This window comes from Salmo salar, chromosome 03 (assembly GCF_965601325.2).
Source record: "Salmo salar chromosome 03, fSalSal1, whole genome shotgun sequence".
NCBI lineage: Eukaryota > Metazoa > Chordata > Actinopteri > Salmoniformes > Salmonidae > Salmo > Salmo salar.
Genome location: NC_138293.1, coordinates 53,402,501 through 53,421,511, shown reverse-complemented (window position 1 = coordinate 53,421,511; position 19,011 = coordinate 53,402,501). Strand labels below are relative to the sequence as shown.

At 42.9% G+C, this 19,011-nt stretch overlaps 1 protein-coding gene across 1 annotated transcript in view; it reads right to left on the bottom strand.

Moving 5' to 3' along the window:
- Nucleotides 1–19,011, bottom strand: part of mmp25a (matrix metallopeptidase 25a) — a 36,296-nt gene that overhangs the window by 9,372 nt on the left and 7,913 nt on the right. The window contains exons 4-7 of the mRNA XM_014192270.3: nucleotides 3,323–3,633; nucleotides 2,658–2,837; nucleotides 2,417–2,513; nucleotides 2,208–2,290 (exon numbers count right to left, since the gene is read on the bottom strand). Of these exons, the coding sequence (XP_014047745.1) occupies nucleotides 2,208–2,290; nucleotides 2,417–2,513; nucleotides 2,658–2,837; nucleotides 3,323–3,633 (671 nt within the window). The remainder of the gene's footprint in view (nucleotides 1–2,207; nucleotides 2,291–2,416; nucleotides 2,514–2,657; nucleotides 2,838–3,322; nucleotides 3,634–19,011) is intronic.

Here is a 19,011-nt window from a genome sequence, read left to right as displayed (position 1 = left end):
CTGCTGCCAACATACTGACTCATCTCTAGCCACTTTAATAATGAAAAATTTATGCAATAAATGTATCACTAGCCACTTTAAACAATGCCACTTTATATAATGTTTACATAACTTACATTACTCATCTCATATGTACATACTGTACTCTATACCATCTACTGCATCTTGTCTATGCTGCTCGGCCATCGCTCATTCATATATCTTTATGTACATATTGTTATTCATTCCTTTACACTTGTGTGTATAAGGTAGTTGTCGTGAAATTGTTAGATTACTTGTTAGATATTACTGCATGGTCAGAACTAGAAACACAAGCATTTCGCATTTTGTGTACATGGATTTTATAATGTCGTATGTTTTTCCCCCAACACCACTTTCCATCAATTTATATTAAAAAGATAAAGGTAAAATAAAAAAATATAGCAGACCCTCATGCCATATTGAGTCAAATGCCTTTTTGAAATCAGCAAAGCATGAGAAGACTTTGCCTTTGTTTTGGTTTGTTTCTTTGTCAATTAGGGTGCCGTTTGGCGTACAGTAATTTGGCAAAAAGCCAATTTGACATTTGCTCAGTACATTTTTTTCACAGAGGAAATGTACGAGTCTGCTGTTAATGATAATGCATTTTTCTTCCCAAGGTTGCATATCCCATGGTAGTTATTGGGGTCAAATTTGTCTCCACTTTTGTGGATTGGGGTGATCAGTCCTTGGTTCCAAATATTGGGGAAGATGCCAGAGCCAATGATGATGTTAAAGAGTTTAAGTATAGCCAATTGGAGTTTGTGGTCTGTATATATTATAATTTCATTGAGGATACCATATTTTGTCCTGTAGTTCATTCAATGTAATTGGAGAATCCAGTGGGTTCTGGTAGTCTTTAATAGTTGATTCTAAGATTTGTATTTGATCATGTATATGTTTTTGCTGTTTGTTCTTTGTTATACGACCAAAAAGATTGGAGAAGTTATCTATCTGTTTTGGGTAGATAACTCTTCGCATTGTTGTTTGTTTAGTGTTTTCCAATTTTCCCACAAGTGGTTAGACTATGGATTTTTCAATTACATTGAGCTGCTTTCTGACATGCTGTTTGTTCTTTTTCTGTAGTGTATTTCTGTATTGTTTTTTCACTATTTACCATAGTGAAGGCATAGGCTCAGGATTTCTGGGTCTCTATGTTTTTGGTTGGACAGGTTTCTCAATTTCTTTCTTAGGTTTTTGCATTCTTCATCAAACCATTTGTCATTGTTCATTTTCTTCGGTTTTCTGTTTGACATTTTTAGATTTGATAGGGAAGCTGAGAGGTCAAATATACTTTACACCTTCACTATTACAGTGGGACGTTTTGTCCAGGAAGTTGTCTAAAAGGGATTGAATTTGTTGTTGCCTATTTGTTTTTCGGTAGGTTTCCACACTACTTTCCTTCCATCTATAACATTTCTTAAAATTATTTAGTTCCTTTGGCTTTGATGCCTCATGATTGAGTATTGCCCTGTTCAAGTAGACTGTGATTTTGCTGTGATCTGATAGGGTTGTCAGTGGGCTGACTGTGAACGCTCTGAGAGACTAGGTTGAGGTCAGTGATAAAGTAGTCTACAGTACTACTGCCAAGACATAAGCTATAAGTGTACCTACCATAGGAGTCCCCTCGAAGCCTACCATTGACTATGTACATACCCAGCGTGCGACAGAGCTACAGGAGTTTTTGTTGGTTATGTTGTCGTAATTGTGCCTAGGGGGGCATACAGGGGAGGGAATGCTGTCTCCTCCAGATAGGTGTTTGTCCCCCTGTGTGCTGAGGGTGTCAGGTTCCTTTCCAGTTCTGGAATTTAGGACGCCACAGACTAGTGCATGTCCCTGGGCTTGGAAATTATTGATTTCCCCCTCCAAGATAGAGAAGCTGTCCTCATTAAAGTATGTGGATTCTAGTGGGAGGATATAGGTAGCACACAAGAGGAAATGTTCCTGTGTCTTTCTCTCTCTCTGCTGTGTGTGCATCTTGCTAGCTATCACTCAAATTATTTCTCTCTCTCCTTTTACTAGCTGTCACTCAAATGGTGAGGGACTGAAGGTCATCGGCTGGAACTCAAATTGCAAGGGGGCTGGACCACGTGGGGGGAAATTTTGAGAAATGGCACCACACAGACACTGACAGTCCCAAGCCCGTACACTTTTCTATAGTTAACATGAAAAATGGTTGTTCTTCTTACCCTTGAAGAAGAAGACTTCTCCTCTGATGTTGGCAATGGCATCATATTTCCCCTCACAGCGATCTGGCAGAGCAGGGTCTGGGCTGTGTTTGTAAGGGGCGGTAGAGAGAGGGTACTGTATCTTTATGATATTTTCATGATATTGTCATATAGTATCTTAACTATAACAAGTTGTAGTATTTGCAGTATTTGCCTAGTTATACACTCACTGTGGTGTTAGTCTTGGGGATGGAGGACTGGGCAGGAAAGGTAGCTTGGGAGTGGTGGGGGCCGGAGTGGGATGCGTGGCAGACGTTCTTCTCTTTCCTATGAAATACCATTTCAGTATTTTTGAGCATTTGTGTTCCTGTGTCTCTGGATATGGGTCTTTATAACATTTCCCTTTGTTGAGGACCTAAACAAAGACTTCAAATGTGTGTGTGCACTGTGTGTGATTGTTATGGTGTGTACCGTATATAGCCTGTATTCCCAGCCTGTCATCTGTAGGTAGTGTGTAGCTCTGGATGTCCCCCACAGTCCCCTGGTAGTATGGCCTCATGATGGAGGGATTGGAAGAGGTATGTGAGAGGCCCAGGGCGTGGCCAAACTCATGCACTGCTACCGTGAAGAGATCAGTGGTGCCAACGTCATCTGAGAGAGATGGAGAGGAGAGAAAAAGAGACAATAGATCTCAAATCAAATTGTATTTGTCACATGCTTCGTAAACAACAGGTTTAGACTAACAGTGAAATGTTTACTTACGGCCCTTCCCAACAATGCAAAGAGAAAATAATTGAAATGATAGAAAAATAATAACACAAAGAATAAAAAAATAAATTGTAACAATAACTTACAAGGGATACCAGTACAGAGATGATACATATACTGTAAGTATAGGCTATTTGGCGATAGAGGGAAAATGACAGAAATGGAGGAAGGGGAAAAAAAGGGAGACAGTGGTTGGGGGAGCCAAAGATGAAGAGAGAAATGGAGGGAGGGGAGAGAAAGGGAGAGAGAGTAAGAGATGTAGGGAGGAAAGGAGATGGATGGATAGATAGGGAAAGATAAAATCTCATTATGTTGTTCACAGAAGTACACACTGTTTATGTGTGTTACGCCCTAAGCCTCTCACTCACCTCCATACCCGTAACTCCAGCTCTCCCCATTGTCAAAGTGGGTGTCCCCCGCCATGTCTGCCGTCCCGGGGAAGAACGCGTGAGCCAGGGTGCCACCTCTGCCATCGAAGGGGTACCCGTCCTCATGGTAGGAGCTGGGGAAGGACACCCTGAAGTCCCCCTCTTGGTTGGGGTGGTTCCGGGAGGGGCGAAGAAGTTGGAAGTTGAGGGGGGTGGGGTTGCTCCACACACGGAGGGCGTAGGTGAGGATGAGGTCCACCAGTTCGGGGTGGAGGGAGGGGGACAGGGAGGGGGAGGGGTAGCTGAGCACACTGGAGTGGGGGAGGATGAGGGAGGGCATGAGAGGAGATTTGGGTTGCAAAGGGAGGGTATATTACTGGAAACTTTCTAGGTTTACCTGTAAACTACCATAATTATCTTTCAAGGATTTTATGTAATCTATCACAAGACATCTAGTGGCCCATTAGGGCACTTCAGAATATGAACCATCAACTTAGTGAATACCATTGGTGTGTAATATGAGGGATTCAAATCAAATTGTGTTAGTCACATGCGCCGAATACAACAGTGAAATGCTTACTTACGAGCCCCTAACCATTAATGCAGTTTAAAAAAAATACGAGTAAGAACAATAAATAAAAGTAACAAGTAATTAAAAAGCACCAGTAAAATAACAATAGCGAAACTATACACAGGGTGGTACCTGTATAGAGTCAATGTTCGGGGGCACCGGTTAGTTGAGGTAATATGTACAAGTAGGTGGAGTTATTAAAGTGACTATGCATAGATGAAAACAACAGAGAGTAGCAGCGGTGTAAAAGCGGGGGGGGGGGGGGGGGGGGTAGTGCCTTGCGGTCAGAGGCTGAGCAGTTGCTATACCAGGCAGTGATGCAACCAGTCAGGATGTTCTCGATGGTAAAGATGTAGAACCTTTGAGGTTTTGTCGTGCCCTCTTCACAACTGTCTTGGTGTGCTTGGGCCATGTTAGTTTGTTGGTGGAACTTGAAGCTCTCAACCTGCTCCACTACACCTCTGTCGATGAGAATGGGGATGTGCTCGGTCCCATTTTCCCTGTAGTCCACAATCATCTCCTTTGTCTTGATCATGTTGAGGGAGAGGTTGTTGTCCTGGCAACACACAGCCAGGTTTCTGACCTCCTCCCTATAGGCTGTCTCGTCTTTTGTCGGTGATCAGGCCTACCACTGTTGTGTCATCGGCAATCTTAATGATGGTGTTGGACTGAGAACGCACCCCTGAGGGGCCCCTGTGTTGTTACCTACCCTTACCACCTGGGGGCGGCCCGTCAGGAAGTCCAGGATCCAGTTGCAGAGGGAGTTGTTTAGTCTCAGGGTCCTTAGTTATTGATGAGCTTTGAGGGCACTATGTTGTTGAACGCTGAGCTGTAATCAATGAATAGCATTCTCACATAGGTGTTCCTTTTATCCAGGTGGGAAAAGGCAGTGTAGAGTGCAATAGAGATTGCATCATCTGTGGATCTGTTGGGGCGGTATGCAAATTGGAGTGGGTCTAGAGTTTCTGGGATAATGGTTTTGATGTGAGCCATGACCAGCCTTTCAAAGCACGTCATGGCTACAGACGTGAGTGCTACGGGTCAGTAGTCATTTAGGCAGGTTACCTTAGTGTTCTTGGGCACAGGGACTATAGTGGTCTCCTTAAAACATGTTGGTATTACAGACTCGGACAGGGAGAGGTTGAAAATGTCTGTGAAGACACTTCGCAGTACACGTCATGGTAATCCGTCTGGCCCTGCGGCCTTGTGAATGTTGACCTTTTTAAAGGTCTTACATCGGCTGCGGAGAGCGTGATCACACAGTCTCTGGAACAGCTGGTGCTCTCATGCATGTTTCAGTGTTATTTGCCTAGAAGCGAGCATATAAGTAGTTTAGCTCATCTGGTTGGCTCGTGTCACTGGGCAGCTCTCGGCTGTGCTTCCCTTTCTAGTCTGTAATGGTTTGCAGGCCCTGTCACATCCGACAAGCATCAGAGCCGGTGTAGTACGATTCGATCTTAGTCCTGTATTGACGCTTTGCCTGTTTGATGGTTCGTTGGAGGGCATAGTGGGATTTCTTATAGGCTTCCGGGTTAGAGTCCCGCTCCTTGAAAGCAGTAGCTCTAGCCTTTAGCTCAATGCGGATGTTGCCTGTAATCCATGGCTTCTGGTTGGGGTATGTACCTGTATGTACGGTCACTGTGGGGACGATGTCATCGATGCACTTATTGATGAAGCCAGTGACTGATGTGGTGCACTCCTCAATGCCATCGGAGGAATCCCGAAACATATTCCAGTCTGTGCTAGCAAAACAGTCCTGTAGCTTAGCATCTGCTTCATCTGACCACATTTTTATTGATCGAGTCAGTGGTGCTTCCTTCTTACATTTTTGCTTGTAAGCAGGAATCAGGAGGATAGAATTATGGTCAGATTTACCAAATGGTGGGTGAGGGAGAGCTTTGTATACGTCTCCATGTGTGGAGTAAAGGTGGTCCAATGTTTTTTCCCTCTGGTTGCTTATTTAACATGCTGATAGAAATTTGGTAAGACTGATTTAAGTTTCCCTGCATTAAGTCCCCGGCTACTAGGAGTGCTGCCTCTGGTTGAGCGTTTTCCTGTTTGCTTATGGCGGAGTACAGCTCATTCAGTGCCAGCATTGGTCTGTGGTAGTATGTAGACAGCTACGAAAAATACAGATGAAAACTCTAGGTAGATAGTGTGGTCTACAGCTTATCATGAGATACTACCTCAGGCGAGCAAAACCTCGAGACTTACTTAGATATATTGCACCAGCTGTTATTTACAAAAATACATAATCCGACGCCCCTTGTCTTACCAGACACTGTTGTTCTGTCGATACAGCGTATAACCAGCCAACTGTATGTTGATAATGTTGTCGCTCAGCCACGACTCCGTGAAGCATAAGATATTACAGTTTTGAATGTCCCGGTAGTTTAATCTTCCGCATAGGTCATCGATTTTATTTTCCAAAGACTGCACATTTGCTAGCAGAATGGAAGGAAGTAGGGGTTTATTCGATCGCCTACGAATTCTCAGAAGGCAGCCCGCACTTTGGCCCCTTTTTCTCCGCCTTCTCTTCACGCAAATGAGGGGGAACTGGGCCTGTTCCCGGGGAAGTAGTATATCATTCACGTCGGGCTCGTTAAAGGAAAAAAAGGATTCTGCCAGTCCGTGGTGAGTAATCGCAGTCCTGATGTCCAGAAGATCTTTTCGGTCATAAGAGACGGTAGCGGCAACATTATGTACAAAATAAGTTAAAAAATAAGTTACAAACAACGCAAAGGAAAAAAAAAAACGATTGGTTAGGAATACGTAAAACATCAGCCTTGTTCTCCGGCAATCATCAGAATGAAATAATCATTTTTTAATAATTTTTTCACACTTTTATTTATTTTACTATGTCAGTATGTATTTGTTGTCAATGTTTTGGCAACAAGCTGCCGGCAGTTTTGAAAAACAAGATTCCAGTAACTGGTAAACTATCTGTGGTATATTAACGAGGCAAGATGCAGCCATGCTGTTTAGCATCAAGTTTAATAACAGAATGAATTGACATGTGCATTCTCATAATGCACTTTGACCTTGACTATGGTACGGCAACCTGTGTGTACCAATATTACTATTAACCCTATAATGTAATACCATAATTGAACCATGTAGTTGTTATAGGCTAATTAATACACTACATCATCTACCCCTTTTAGTCTGAGAAACAGTAACAAATGATCCCTATTAAATGGGGGACAGGTAGCCTAGTGGTTAAAGCTTTGGACTAGTAAGGTTGCAAGGTCGAATCCCCGAGCTGACAAGGTAAAAATCTGTCGTTCTACCCCTGAACAAGGCAGTGAACCCACTGTAACTAGGCCATCGTTGAAAATAAGATTTTTTTCTTAACTGACTTGCCTAGTTAAATGAAGGTTAAAAAAATGCTTGTACTGTAAACAACTAAAAGAGCATGTATCTTTTAAACACTCAACATTTCAATGAACAGTTTGACATCATATGTGTTTCTTTTTCTTACAACCTTTGTCGATACATCTTTTCACATCATAACAATTCTTTCTCTTTTTTTCAACCTCATCAGTGTGAATGCGTGTGTGTAAAAGTCTTTAAGGGCAACGCAGGCTCTGTGTGTCTGCGATCAAATGTTCTTGTCTCACCTGTACAGTGTCAGTTGTGTCTGTCAAAGAGTCAGTTACCACCTGAGATGGTGTTTCAGTAGCAACTCATGCTCTCAACTGATCCACGTGTCATATGTGGACTGTCAGTGTCTCTGCCTATCACTTTGTAAGATACTGGACCTGTCTGTTGTGTGACAAACTCAGGTATCCATCTCGGTCCTCCTCCCGTTGTATTTCGCAAGTACACAGCATCATCAACTCCAAATGACCTTTCCACTGTTCGTTGGTCATGGTTAGAGCATTGGGCCAGTAACTGAAAGGTTGCTGGCCCAATGCTCTAACCATGACCAATGCTCTAACCATGACCAATGCTCTAACCATGACCAATGCTCTAACCATGACCATGTCTGAACATACCTCTCTGCCAGCCTTCTTGAAGTTGGGTGTCCATGCGTGCTGGTGGAGTGCAGGATTCCGTTCTACCTCACAAACGTCTGGAATTAGTTTGACATGAAAGTTTTCGCATTGTCCGTTACGAATGATGAGAACAACTTCTCAGTCTGGTTATGGTAGCACGTGAAGTGATTTGTGACATTCTGAACACTTCTAACTGTTTAGAGTGTGCGTCAACCACTATCATAAACATGGGCTTGCACAGTCTGTGTAAACATTTAACACTCACCATGGAACTCCCATGGATGCAACGAGACCTGTCATGGGGTTTCACACTCCTTGCAGATCGGCTCCACTTCTCCGTATAGTTTTGGCCACCAGACATAAAGTATTTGCGAGCAAGTGCTTTCGTTTTTACAATATCCTGGTGTCCTGTGTGTATTGCCCCATAAGAAACACCCTCGTTCAACAGACAGCTCATTCCTCCGTGTGTCTAATTTCAAGTTTTCGTCAACCTGTTCAAGCCAACCCTCCATGATATATTTGTAGACTTTTGAGAGCTCACTCTCCATGTGTGTTGCTCTGGCTATTTGTGTAGCGTTCAGCGGTGCTTCCTCAAAGTTCTCTGTTAGCAGTGTGTGGATGTGAGCTGATACAATTCCGGCATCACTGGTCTCAGGTAGTAGTCACACGCTAACAAAATGTGGGCCTACCACTGCATGCAATCGTAGAGAGGCTCTTGTGCTCCCCAAACAAGGTAAGTAAGGGTTTGTGATCAGTCAATAAGTTAAATTGTCTCCCCCACAGATACTGATGGAACTTTTTTACTCCATAGATTAGTCCCAAGGCTTCCTTTTCAATCTGAGTATTTCTTCTCAACTGGGGCATCTCTATTTGGCATAATGTGCTGCATGATGGCTTCAATACCGTACAATGTGTCACAAGCCAAAGAAAGAGGTACTCACGAGGCACAGATGTCAATTCAATGTCTATTCCATGTTGGTTCAATGTAATTCGTTAACAGTTCTTTTCATTTGTTGAAGGTATCCTGTTCCGGTTGTTTCCAACGCCAAGTCACTTGGTCTTTCAGCAACCTATACAGTGGCGCTAGAACTGTGCTCTGCTTTGGCACAAGACGTCAATAGTAGTTAACAAGACCTAGAAAGGCCTTCAGCTCCTTCACGTTTGTACTGCCAGGTGCCCCCTGGATAGCTTTGATTTTCTCTGTGGATGGGTGGATTCCTCTGTTATCCAACACATAACCTAGATACATTTTGACTTTTTTTTACATTTGGACTTTTCACTTGGAGTCCGTTCTCCTGAAGACGTTGCAGGACCTTTTGTAGGTTCCTAGGGTGCTCCTTTTCATTCCATCCAATCAAGATCCTTCATCAGATTTTCCATAATCCTCTGAAAGATAGAAGGGGCTGAAAGGTGAAAGGTAACCTACTGTGCATTCAGAAAGTACTCAGACCCCATCACTTTTTCCACATTTTGTTACTTTTACAGCCTTTTTCTACAATGGATAAAATATAAACTTTTCCTCATCAATCTACACACAATAGCCCGTAATGACAAAGCAAAAACAGGTTTTAATAAATGTTCGCAAATTCATAAAAAGGAAATGGCTTATTTACATACGTTTTCAGACCCTTTGCTATGAGACTTGAAATTGAGCTCAGGTGCATCCTGTTTCCATTGATCAATCTTCACCTGTGGTAAATTAAATAGATTGGACATGATTTGGAAAGGCAAACACCTGTCTATATAAAGGTCCCAAGTTGACAGAGGGTGTCAGAACAAAAACCAAGCCATGAGGTCGAAGGAATTGTCCATAGAGCTCTGAGACAGGATTGTGATCTGGGGAAGGGTACCAACATTTTTTTGCAGCAGTGAAGGTCCCCAAGAACACAGTGGCCTCCATCATCCTTAAATGGAATAAGTTTGGAACCACTAAGACTCTTCCTAGAGCTGGCCGCCCGGGCCAAACTGAGCAATTGGGGGAGAAGGGTCTTGGTCAGGGAGGTGACCAAGAACCCAATGGTCACTCTGACAGAGCTCCAGCATTCCTCTGTGGAGATGGGAGAACCTTCCAGAAGAACAACCATCTCTGCAGCACTCCACCAATCAAGCCATTATAGTAGAGTGGCCAGATGGAAGATAAGTATCTCATGTACGAGCTCATCTGGTACAACTAGGGCTGTTGCGGTGACCGTATTATCGCCACACCGGCGGTCACGAGTCATGAAGGCAGTCAAATTCCGGTAATTAGGCTTCTCCAAGCTCTGATGCTGCTGATGGTGATTAGTAGCTGATCAAACTTGCTAACTGCCTGGTACTCAGCACTCTATTGTCCCTCTAATCACTCTGACATCAATGCAAATGTATTCAAAAATCGAATCAAACACTTAATGAGAGCCAATGAGCTCACGTTGTGCAATATTTCTATAGGCTATGCAGTCGCGTGAGAAAACAGAGTGATGGCCCCTAATAAAAAAAGGAGGATCCCATCAGCTTTCTATAGACTAGGCCTACTATATTTTTTTCTCAACTTTCCTAATATTAAGCACATTGTTTATCTTGTCATGACTGTCCTGTGAAGATCCAAATAGGTCAGATCAGTTTTGCAATGAATGACTTCAACCACACGCCCTCTCACCCGCAGAAGGGGGAGGAGGAAACTGATGGGGGTTAAACTCACACCCTGTTGTAAATCAAGGTAGAAGATTCAGGTCTCACTCTCCAAAGGAATGTGCCTTTGTTTCAACAGAATTTTCCCGCCGAACCTCTAACACGTTCTAAAGCGAATATTGGAACAATATTTCAAACATAGAACGTGGGGAATGGTCAGAGGTGAACTAAAGCACACTAATGTCATTTTGGTTGTTATTTTGTGATGTCATAAAAAATGCCATTCGCTATTTAAGTGCATATTTTTCCCGCTGCCCGTTTCGAGACAGGTGCGTGATAATGGTCCATTCTAAAGCAAAACAAATTTCACACATATATTATTTAGTATATGTAAAGATTAAATCAAGAATAGTCTGTTGGGCCTTTTGCAGGTGAGTGACTATTGGGCTTGTCTCCACTCCACCCTGATCTGTTTCACCTGTCTTTGTGCTTGTCTCCACTCCACCCTGATCTGTTTCACCTGACTTTGTGCTTGTCTTCACCCCCTCCAGTTGTTGCCCATCTTCCCCATTATGCCCAATGTATTTATACCTGTGTTCTCTGTTTGTCTGTTGCCAGTTCGTCTTGTCTTGTCAAGCCTACCAGCGTGTTTTTCTCTGTTTTTAGCCCTCCCGGTTCCGACCTGTTCTGCCTGCCCTGACACTGAGCCCGCCTGCCTGACCCTTCAGCCTGCCCTGACCTTGAGCCTGCCTGCCACCATTTGGACTCTGACCTGGTTAATGAACTTCTGTCTGTCCTCGACCTGCCTGCCCCTTGTATTCTAATAAATATCAGAGACTCTGACCATCTGCCTCCTGTGTCTGCATCTGGGTCTCGCCCTGTGTTGTTATATGTGAATTATATATTATCACTTGTGAATGATGCCCAGCATAAGAAACTGCTTTTTTTCCTAAACTTTTTCGATTCATATTCGCACACCTCATGTAGCCTAGCCCATAGGCCTATTTGTGGCCAAATAACTTCTTAGAATTAATCCGCTTTACAAGGGGTTTAGAGCCTAACTGGCTTACATAGCAGGGCATGAGTTTCAAGTTTGGGAAAGATCATTTTCACCATAAAATGCACCTTTTATAATGAAAGCATTATGTGCATAATCGCATTTGAGGTCACTTTTGATAATGGTGTTTTCTCGCTAATGGAACATTCACGCTTATTGCCTACGGCGCTTATAATGTGAAGAAATAGTTTATCAACATTTTAAGCTAAAAGTTCTGATCTATTGCGTCAACCACATTTTTTTTAATGCTAGTGGCTGTATTAATTTGGGATCTATTGCACCCCACACCTGTCCCAGACTATGTTTGGAATAGTTATTTATCGCACAGAATAGGTCAACTTTTGTACTATGGGGGACAGTAGGCTAGTGCTTTTGCTGTGCGTTAGCCCTACTCATCTTGTTGGCTGACGATAAGTAAATGATAGACAGTTCTTCCAATATCTTCAATATGCACCTCGGAATTGGATAAGGACGTGCACAGTTGTGTCCCCACTTGTAGCCTGTGAGAAAGACCTGACGGAGAGCCATGTGAGTGAGAGGCACTTTGGATTGCGCAGCACTCAGGGAGAAGGGCACAACGCATCACTCCAGGCCTCAAAAGGCATGGATTTTTTATAGGGTGTATTACGACAAAGGGGATGCCGCTGTGAAATTTGAGGCATTATCAAGTGCTTGTCAAATTGTGAATGAGAGACTATTGGAGTGAATACATCCTGCGCAAAAAAACAAAGCAGAGCTCATGCCTTTCAAACGACTTTTTTCAAATCATCATTAGTCTCATCATTCAGCCTTACAATGTCTTAAAAATCAAAACATAAAGCCCAACGTTTGTAGAACAACTAAAGTTACATTAATAACTCTAAATTAAGAATATTAGGTGTATGTCACGTCTGCTCCCGCCCTATGTCACGTCTGCTCTCGTGTGACTCAGTTGGTAGAGCATGGTGTTTGCACCACCAGGGTTGTGGGTTCGATTCCCACGGGGGACCAGTACGATTTTTAATTTTTTTTAATAAAAAATGAAATGTATGCATTCACTACTGTAAGTCGCTCTGGATAAGAGTGTCTGCTAAATGACTAAAATGTAAAATGTAAAAAAAATGCTCCCTCTCTGCCCTCCCCCTGGTGCTTGAGGGCCCTGCATCACACACTCCTGCCATCCATCATGCACACCTGCCTTCCCTCGTCACGCGCATCAGCGTTATTGGACTCACCTGGACTCACTTATCACCTGTTAATTTCCTCCCCTATATTTGTCAGTTCCCCAGCTCTGTTCCCTGCTGCTGCATTGTATTGTTTTTTTGTCTTTAGTATTAGTTTGCTGACACTGTTCCTGACTCGTTCCATGTCCGTCTTTATTAAATGTTTTACTCCCCGTACCTGCTTCGTCTCTCCAGCGTCATCTCATGTGACAACCTATTTCTTTGTTAACCGCTCAATACAGAATAGCCGTATGTGCGCACTCTCTCAAATCGTTTGGAGAAAATATTTGTTCAATTGTTTTCTTCATACTATAAAATAATATAAAAGAATGCCACCTGAATTCTAAGCAAATCTTGTCTGCTAAATTAACTAGTGTAGCCCACAGCTGTTTGGCATAACCACATCAGGACCTAACATTAAGGACAACTCAAAGTATGCAATTCTTTTCTTCAGAAATAATGGAATTTATTGTGAAGGTGTAGGCTATATTACATGGATTAATTAGACTTTTAAAATGTAGATGTTCCAAAGGTCTGCATCAGTAGCTTATAGGCTATGTGTGGAAGCCAGGAGATGCTGAATGTGTTAATGTTAATTAAAGGTCAATTTAGGGTGAGACTGACAGTTATTTGCTTGACAATCATCAGCTAACGAAATTTCGTGACCGCAACAGCCCTAGGTACAACCCATCTCCAGATGTTGTCATCTGTCTCATAGTTTTGACTCTCAAGGCATAACACCCCATTCTTCACATGTAATGTCCCCCACAGTTGTTTGAAAGGCCTGAACTTTGGCTCCGATTGCAACTCCACAGGGAGCTCTGCTCTACCCTGTTTTTCCATGTTTTTAACTGGGAGACCACTGGGTCTCTATCCTGTACATCCAAAAGGAAAGCTGCATTTGTGGGGACTGCCTGGCTTGTTTGAGTTCCAACCTACAGGCTCAATAGTGACACCCTGAGGATTGTTTACGATGCCTCTCAGATTGACAGTGGCCTCCTGTGAGTCGGCTGTGTCTACACTCTGTCTGTGTGTGTTGTGTGACACACCATCTGCATTACTGTGCAGTCTCTCTGGCCTGTGGACAATATCATTGTCAAACTGATCCAGTTTCTCTAACCATCTAGCCAACTGTCCCTCAGGTTGTTTGAAGTTACTCAGCCACCTCAGTGAGCTGTGATCATTTCTCATTATAAATTTCCTCCCCAGCAAAAACTGTCTGAAATGTTTAAGAAACACTACCACAGCAAGAAGCTCCTTCTTGGTAGGTGAATACTTCCTTTCCTGTTTTGACAGTGACCGACTGGCATATGCTACTACTCTTTCTATCTACCCTCTTGTTTCTAGGAGAGGACTGCCCCTATGCCTGCGTCACATGCATCAGTATCCATTATGAAATCTAGATTTGGGTCAGGGAAAGCAAGTATGGGGATGTGGTAAACTTGGAATTTAATTTGTTAAAGGCAACTTCATATGCTGCGTTACACTCAAACATTTTCCCCTTATCTGTCAATCTGTACAAAGGCTCCGCCATAGCTGCAAAATCTGGTATGAACCTCCTGTAGTATGACGCCAGGCATAAAAAGCTTCTGTCTCTGTTTTCATGGGGTCAGTCGACACTCCCTCAGCCGAGATGATGTGTCCTAGGTAGCTCACCTGTGACCTGAACAAATGGCACTTAGATGGCTTCACCTTAAGTCATGCATGCTCCAAACCTTGTCTAAACACTTCACATGCTCTTGGAATGTACGACCAAACACTATGATGTTGTCTAAGTACACCAAACATGTTGTCCACTGTAAATCAGCCAAAACCAGGTCCATGAGACCCTGGAACCTGCTTGGAGCATTTGTCAACCCAAACCCCATTATCTGGAACTCGAAAAGTCCTCTCATTGTCATAAAAGCAGTTTTTCAACGATCCTCGGGGTGCATCTCGACTTGCCAGTAACCACTGGCAAAGTCTAAAGTGGGAAACCACTGAGCAGCGGCAAGCAAGTCCAAGGTCTCATCGATCCTAGGAAATAGATAAGCATATTTTACAGTGTTCTCATTTAACCTTCTGTAATCCGCACAGAACCTGATTGAGCCGTCCTTCTTTCTTACTAACACCACTGGTGCTGCCTATGGACTGCTGGATGGGTTAACTATTCCCCTTTCTAACATATCCTGCAAATACTTGTCAAACTCTGCTTGCAGATGAACAAGCACCCGCCTCAATGCTTGTTTGATAGGCCTGGTGTCCCCTGTGTCAATCCTATGCTGGACTAGTTTAGTGCAGCCCAAGTCAAAATCACCAGTGCTAAACATTCCCACATACCTCCCCACCATTTCCTTTACAGCTCTCAGCTGCACCTCAGTTAGCTGGCTGCAATCTATATAAGATAACTAACGAGACTGCCCCAGGAGAGCTCCTGATCGACATGTGTACTTGGTGCATTGAGTTGGTTGGAACATCTCCAGCGCGCTGATAATAAATAATTATTAATTTAAGTGTAGAATTTCCACGACACTACCAACAGGTTACTTGTATCAGTGACTTTAACGCAGGACTCAAGAAGACCCTCAGTTTTGTCATTGTTTACTGTACCCTCAACTTCACTAGTTATAAACATTTCACTTATAGAAGGGATAATCGTGTCATTCATCAACACCACTTAACACACTCCCCCTGCCCCTCCACTGAAAATCTGCTTCCCCAAAACACGTTTTCTTTTTTCACGTCAAGTACAGCCCCATATTTTACCAGAAAGTCTGTCGCTATCAGTACACACTGGTCTGCGTTGCTAGCAATGACAAAATCCCAGGTCAGATTCAATGTTCATGACTGTGGACCAGGTCTCCAAGACTGAGAGAAACTGTCCATTTGCTACTTTAACCATGCTGTGGTATGGTTGCAATGTACCACTCTTATTTCCAGTAGCATTTCTCCATACCTGTTCGTGTACCATGGAAACCTGGACCCCGAGTCCACCATGACCTCATACTCGGAGTCAGCAAATTTGCACTCCAGGTAAACCCCACTCTCCACCACACTTGATGTAATTCTCGCTGTGGACTGGTCAGCTGTGCATGTAGTTGAATCCGATGCTGCGCTGACATGGAAAAGGAAAGGACAGTTTTTTTCATGTGCAATGACATTTCCAGCAGGCCCTGCTATTGGTCGACGTAGGTCGTCCTCTGTCGCTCCCGGGGAAGCTAGATCTCCCTCTCCCTGGTCCGGTCTGTATCCTCCTGTGGCATTTGCCGTTGCTACTGTAGAAGACTCTGGAAACGCTCTGCTGCTTTTGGTATGTCTGCCTCTCATGTGGCTGCCTCGCTGCCAGATACTGCACCTTAGTCCGCAACTGTGCAACGCTCTCACACAATGACTCGAACATCTCTTTTGGAACTCTGACATTGTCTCCAACTGGAGGCAGAGTAGCCTTGCTTGTCCCACACATGTTCACTTTTTATTGTGCAGTGTCTTCACTTTCCAGCATTTCTAGCTGCTTTATCTGATCAAGCTCTGTAGCTATACTAACTGCCTCTTCCAATGTTTTTGGTACTGCCTTGCGCAGGTGCATACGCAGATCACTGCACCCAATGTGTGTAATAAAATGATCTCGTGCCAGCGAATTACGTGTGCTCGTGCTATAATCTGGATAAGCCTTTGAAGCTAGCCTGCTTAAATCATGCCCAAAGTCATGAATGCACTCAACGACTTTACCTTTTCTGTCCTGAAAAAATGCATGATTCCAGTCAGCATGTTCTGGTGGCTCAAAGTGCCTCTGCAAAGCCACTTTCACACTGTTCTAATCATTCTTGGTATCCTGAGGTAAAGTACTACAAAATCTCTGCGCATTTCCCCTCAGCAACAGCATGAGAAAGTTCAAACGATCTACCGCTCACCATCCATTCACTTGCGCTGCTAACTCAAATTGTTCAATCCAAACAGTCCATTCATCTTCTTTCCCCTCGAAAGATTATGACATGAACACCGGCTGGTCAATCCGACTGTCCATGGCACCCGGGTGATCCACCACCGGCTGTTGGTCGGTCAGTGGTTGTTGATTGCTGTTCCCGGGTTGTTCAACTTTTCCCTCCATTTTCCAATGCAGCTAACCAGCTAAAATTAGCCAAGCTTGTAAGTTGTTAGCTAGTTCACGTGCTGATCCCACCGTTGCCACCAATTTGTAACGAGCATGTAAAGCCACCGAAAATCACACGTAGTTTGTTGACTAGCGTAAACAGTCCTAGGACACTGATTTCTCATAAATAACCAAGTTGTAATTTATTTGGATGAACACAGACAGTGCACCCCAGCGCTGACCCGCCTCACAATCGCCTCACCAAAAACTCTCCCTCAGCATGCTCCAGCATCCTCACATACAGCAACTCATTTGCATAACATTGTGTGATAGCCTGAGAGACTTTCGATTGTGTAAAACATTACACTATTAAAGAACAAGTTGATAAAGATATTTTGGATTCCCAGTAGATTACAACGGCATTGGACAAATAGTTGCTTCTAGCTCTGTCAAGTTGGTTGTTGATCATAGCTAGACAGCCATTTTCAAGTCTTGCTGTAGACTTTCAAGTCGATTTAAGTCAAAGCTGTAATTAGGCCACTCAGGAACATTTAATGTCGTCTTGGTAAGCAACTCCAGTGTTTTATGTTATTGTCCTGCTGAAAGGTGAATGTCTCCCAGTGTCTATTGGAAAGCAGACTGAACCAGGTTTTCCTCTAGGATTTTGCCTGTGCTTAACTCTATTTCATTTATTTTTATCCTATAAAAACTCCCTATTCCTTGCCGATAATAAGCATACCCATGACATGATGCAGCCACCACCATTCTTGAAAATAAGAAGAGTGGTACTCAGTGATGTGTTGTGTTGGATTTGCCTCAAACATAACACTTTTTATTCAGGACATAAAGTACATTTATTTAGTGCCTTAAAACAGGATGCATGTTTTGGAATATTTATATTCTGTACAGGCTTCCTTCTTTTCACTCTGTAATTTAGATTAGTATTGTGGAGTAACTACAATATTATTGATCTATCATCAGTTTTCTCCTATCACAGCCATTCAATTCTGTAACTGGTTTAAAGTCACTATTGGCCTCATGGTGAAATCCCTGAACGGTTTCCTTCCTCTTCGGCACCTGAGTTACGTAGGAAGGACGACTGTATCTTTGTAGTGACTGGGTGTATTGATCCACCATCCAAAGTGTAATTAATGCTCAAAGAGATATTCAATGTCTGCTTTTTATTTTATTTTTACCTACCTACCAATTGGGGCCCTTCTTTGCGAGGCATTGGAAAACCTCCCTAGTCTTTGTGGTTGAATCTGTGTTAGAAATTCACTGCTTGACTGAGGGACCTTATTTTATGCGTGAGGTACATTCAAAAAACATGTTAAACACTATTATTGTAAACAGAATGAGTCCATGCAACTTATTATGTGGCCTTTTAAGCACATTTTTACTCCTGATCTTCTTTAGGCTTGCCATAAGAAAGGAATTGAATATTTATTGACTCAAGACATTTTAGCTTTAAATTTTGTATTCATTTGTAAAAAGTTCTAAAAACATAATTCAACTTTTACATTATGGGGTATTTTGTGTAGACCAGTTTCACAAAATCTAAATTTAATCAATTTTAAATTCAGGCTGTAACACAAAATGTGGAAAAAGATAATGGGTGTAAATACTTTTTGAAGGCACTGTAAATGCATTAACGAAACATTATTTATAAAAATGAATCTATTCGTGGTTTTTAAACTCTATAATTTGTTTACAAGCTTGAAAGCTGTACTTTTAGTTTATGGTTGACACAGCTTGTTGGCCATTAGCCAATCTGTGTTTCTCAACTAGTTCAAATCACATGAATGCATCCAACTGGTATTTACAAATTCACTACTGGTAAATTTCAACCTCGCATATGGTGCAAGGCAGCATCAGAGTGAAAGTGTTACTTTTTTTGTACCTTTATTTAACTAGGCAAATCAGTTAAGAACAAATTCTTATTTACAATGACGGCCTACACCGACCAAACCCGGATGACGCTGGGCCAATTGTGTGCCACCTATGGGACTCCCAATCACAACCGGTTGTGATACAGCCTGGAATCGAACCAGGGTGTCTGTAGTGACGCCTCTAGCACTGAGATGCAGTGCCTTAGACCGCTGTGCCACTCGAGGGCCCTACATTGCCCAATATAACAATCCGGTCAGAGCAGACAATGCAAGGAATATTGTGAATGCTGAACATT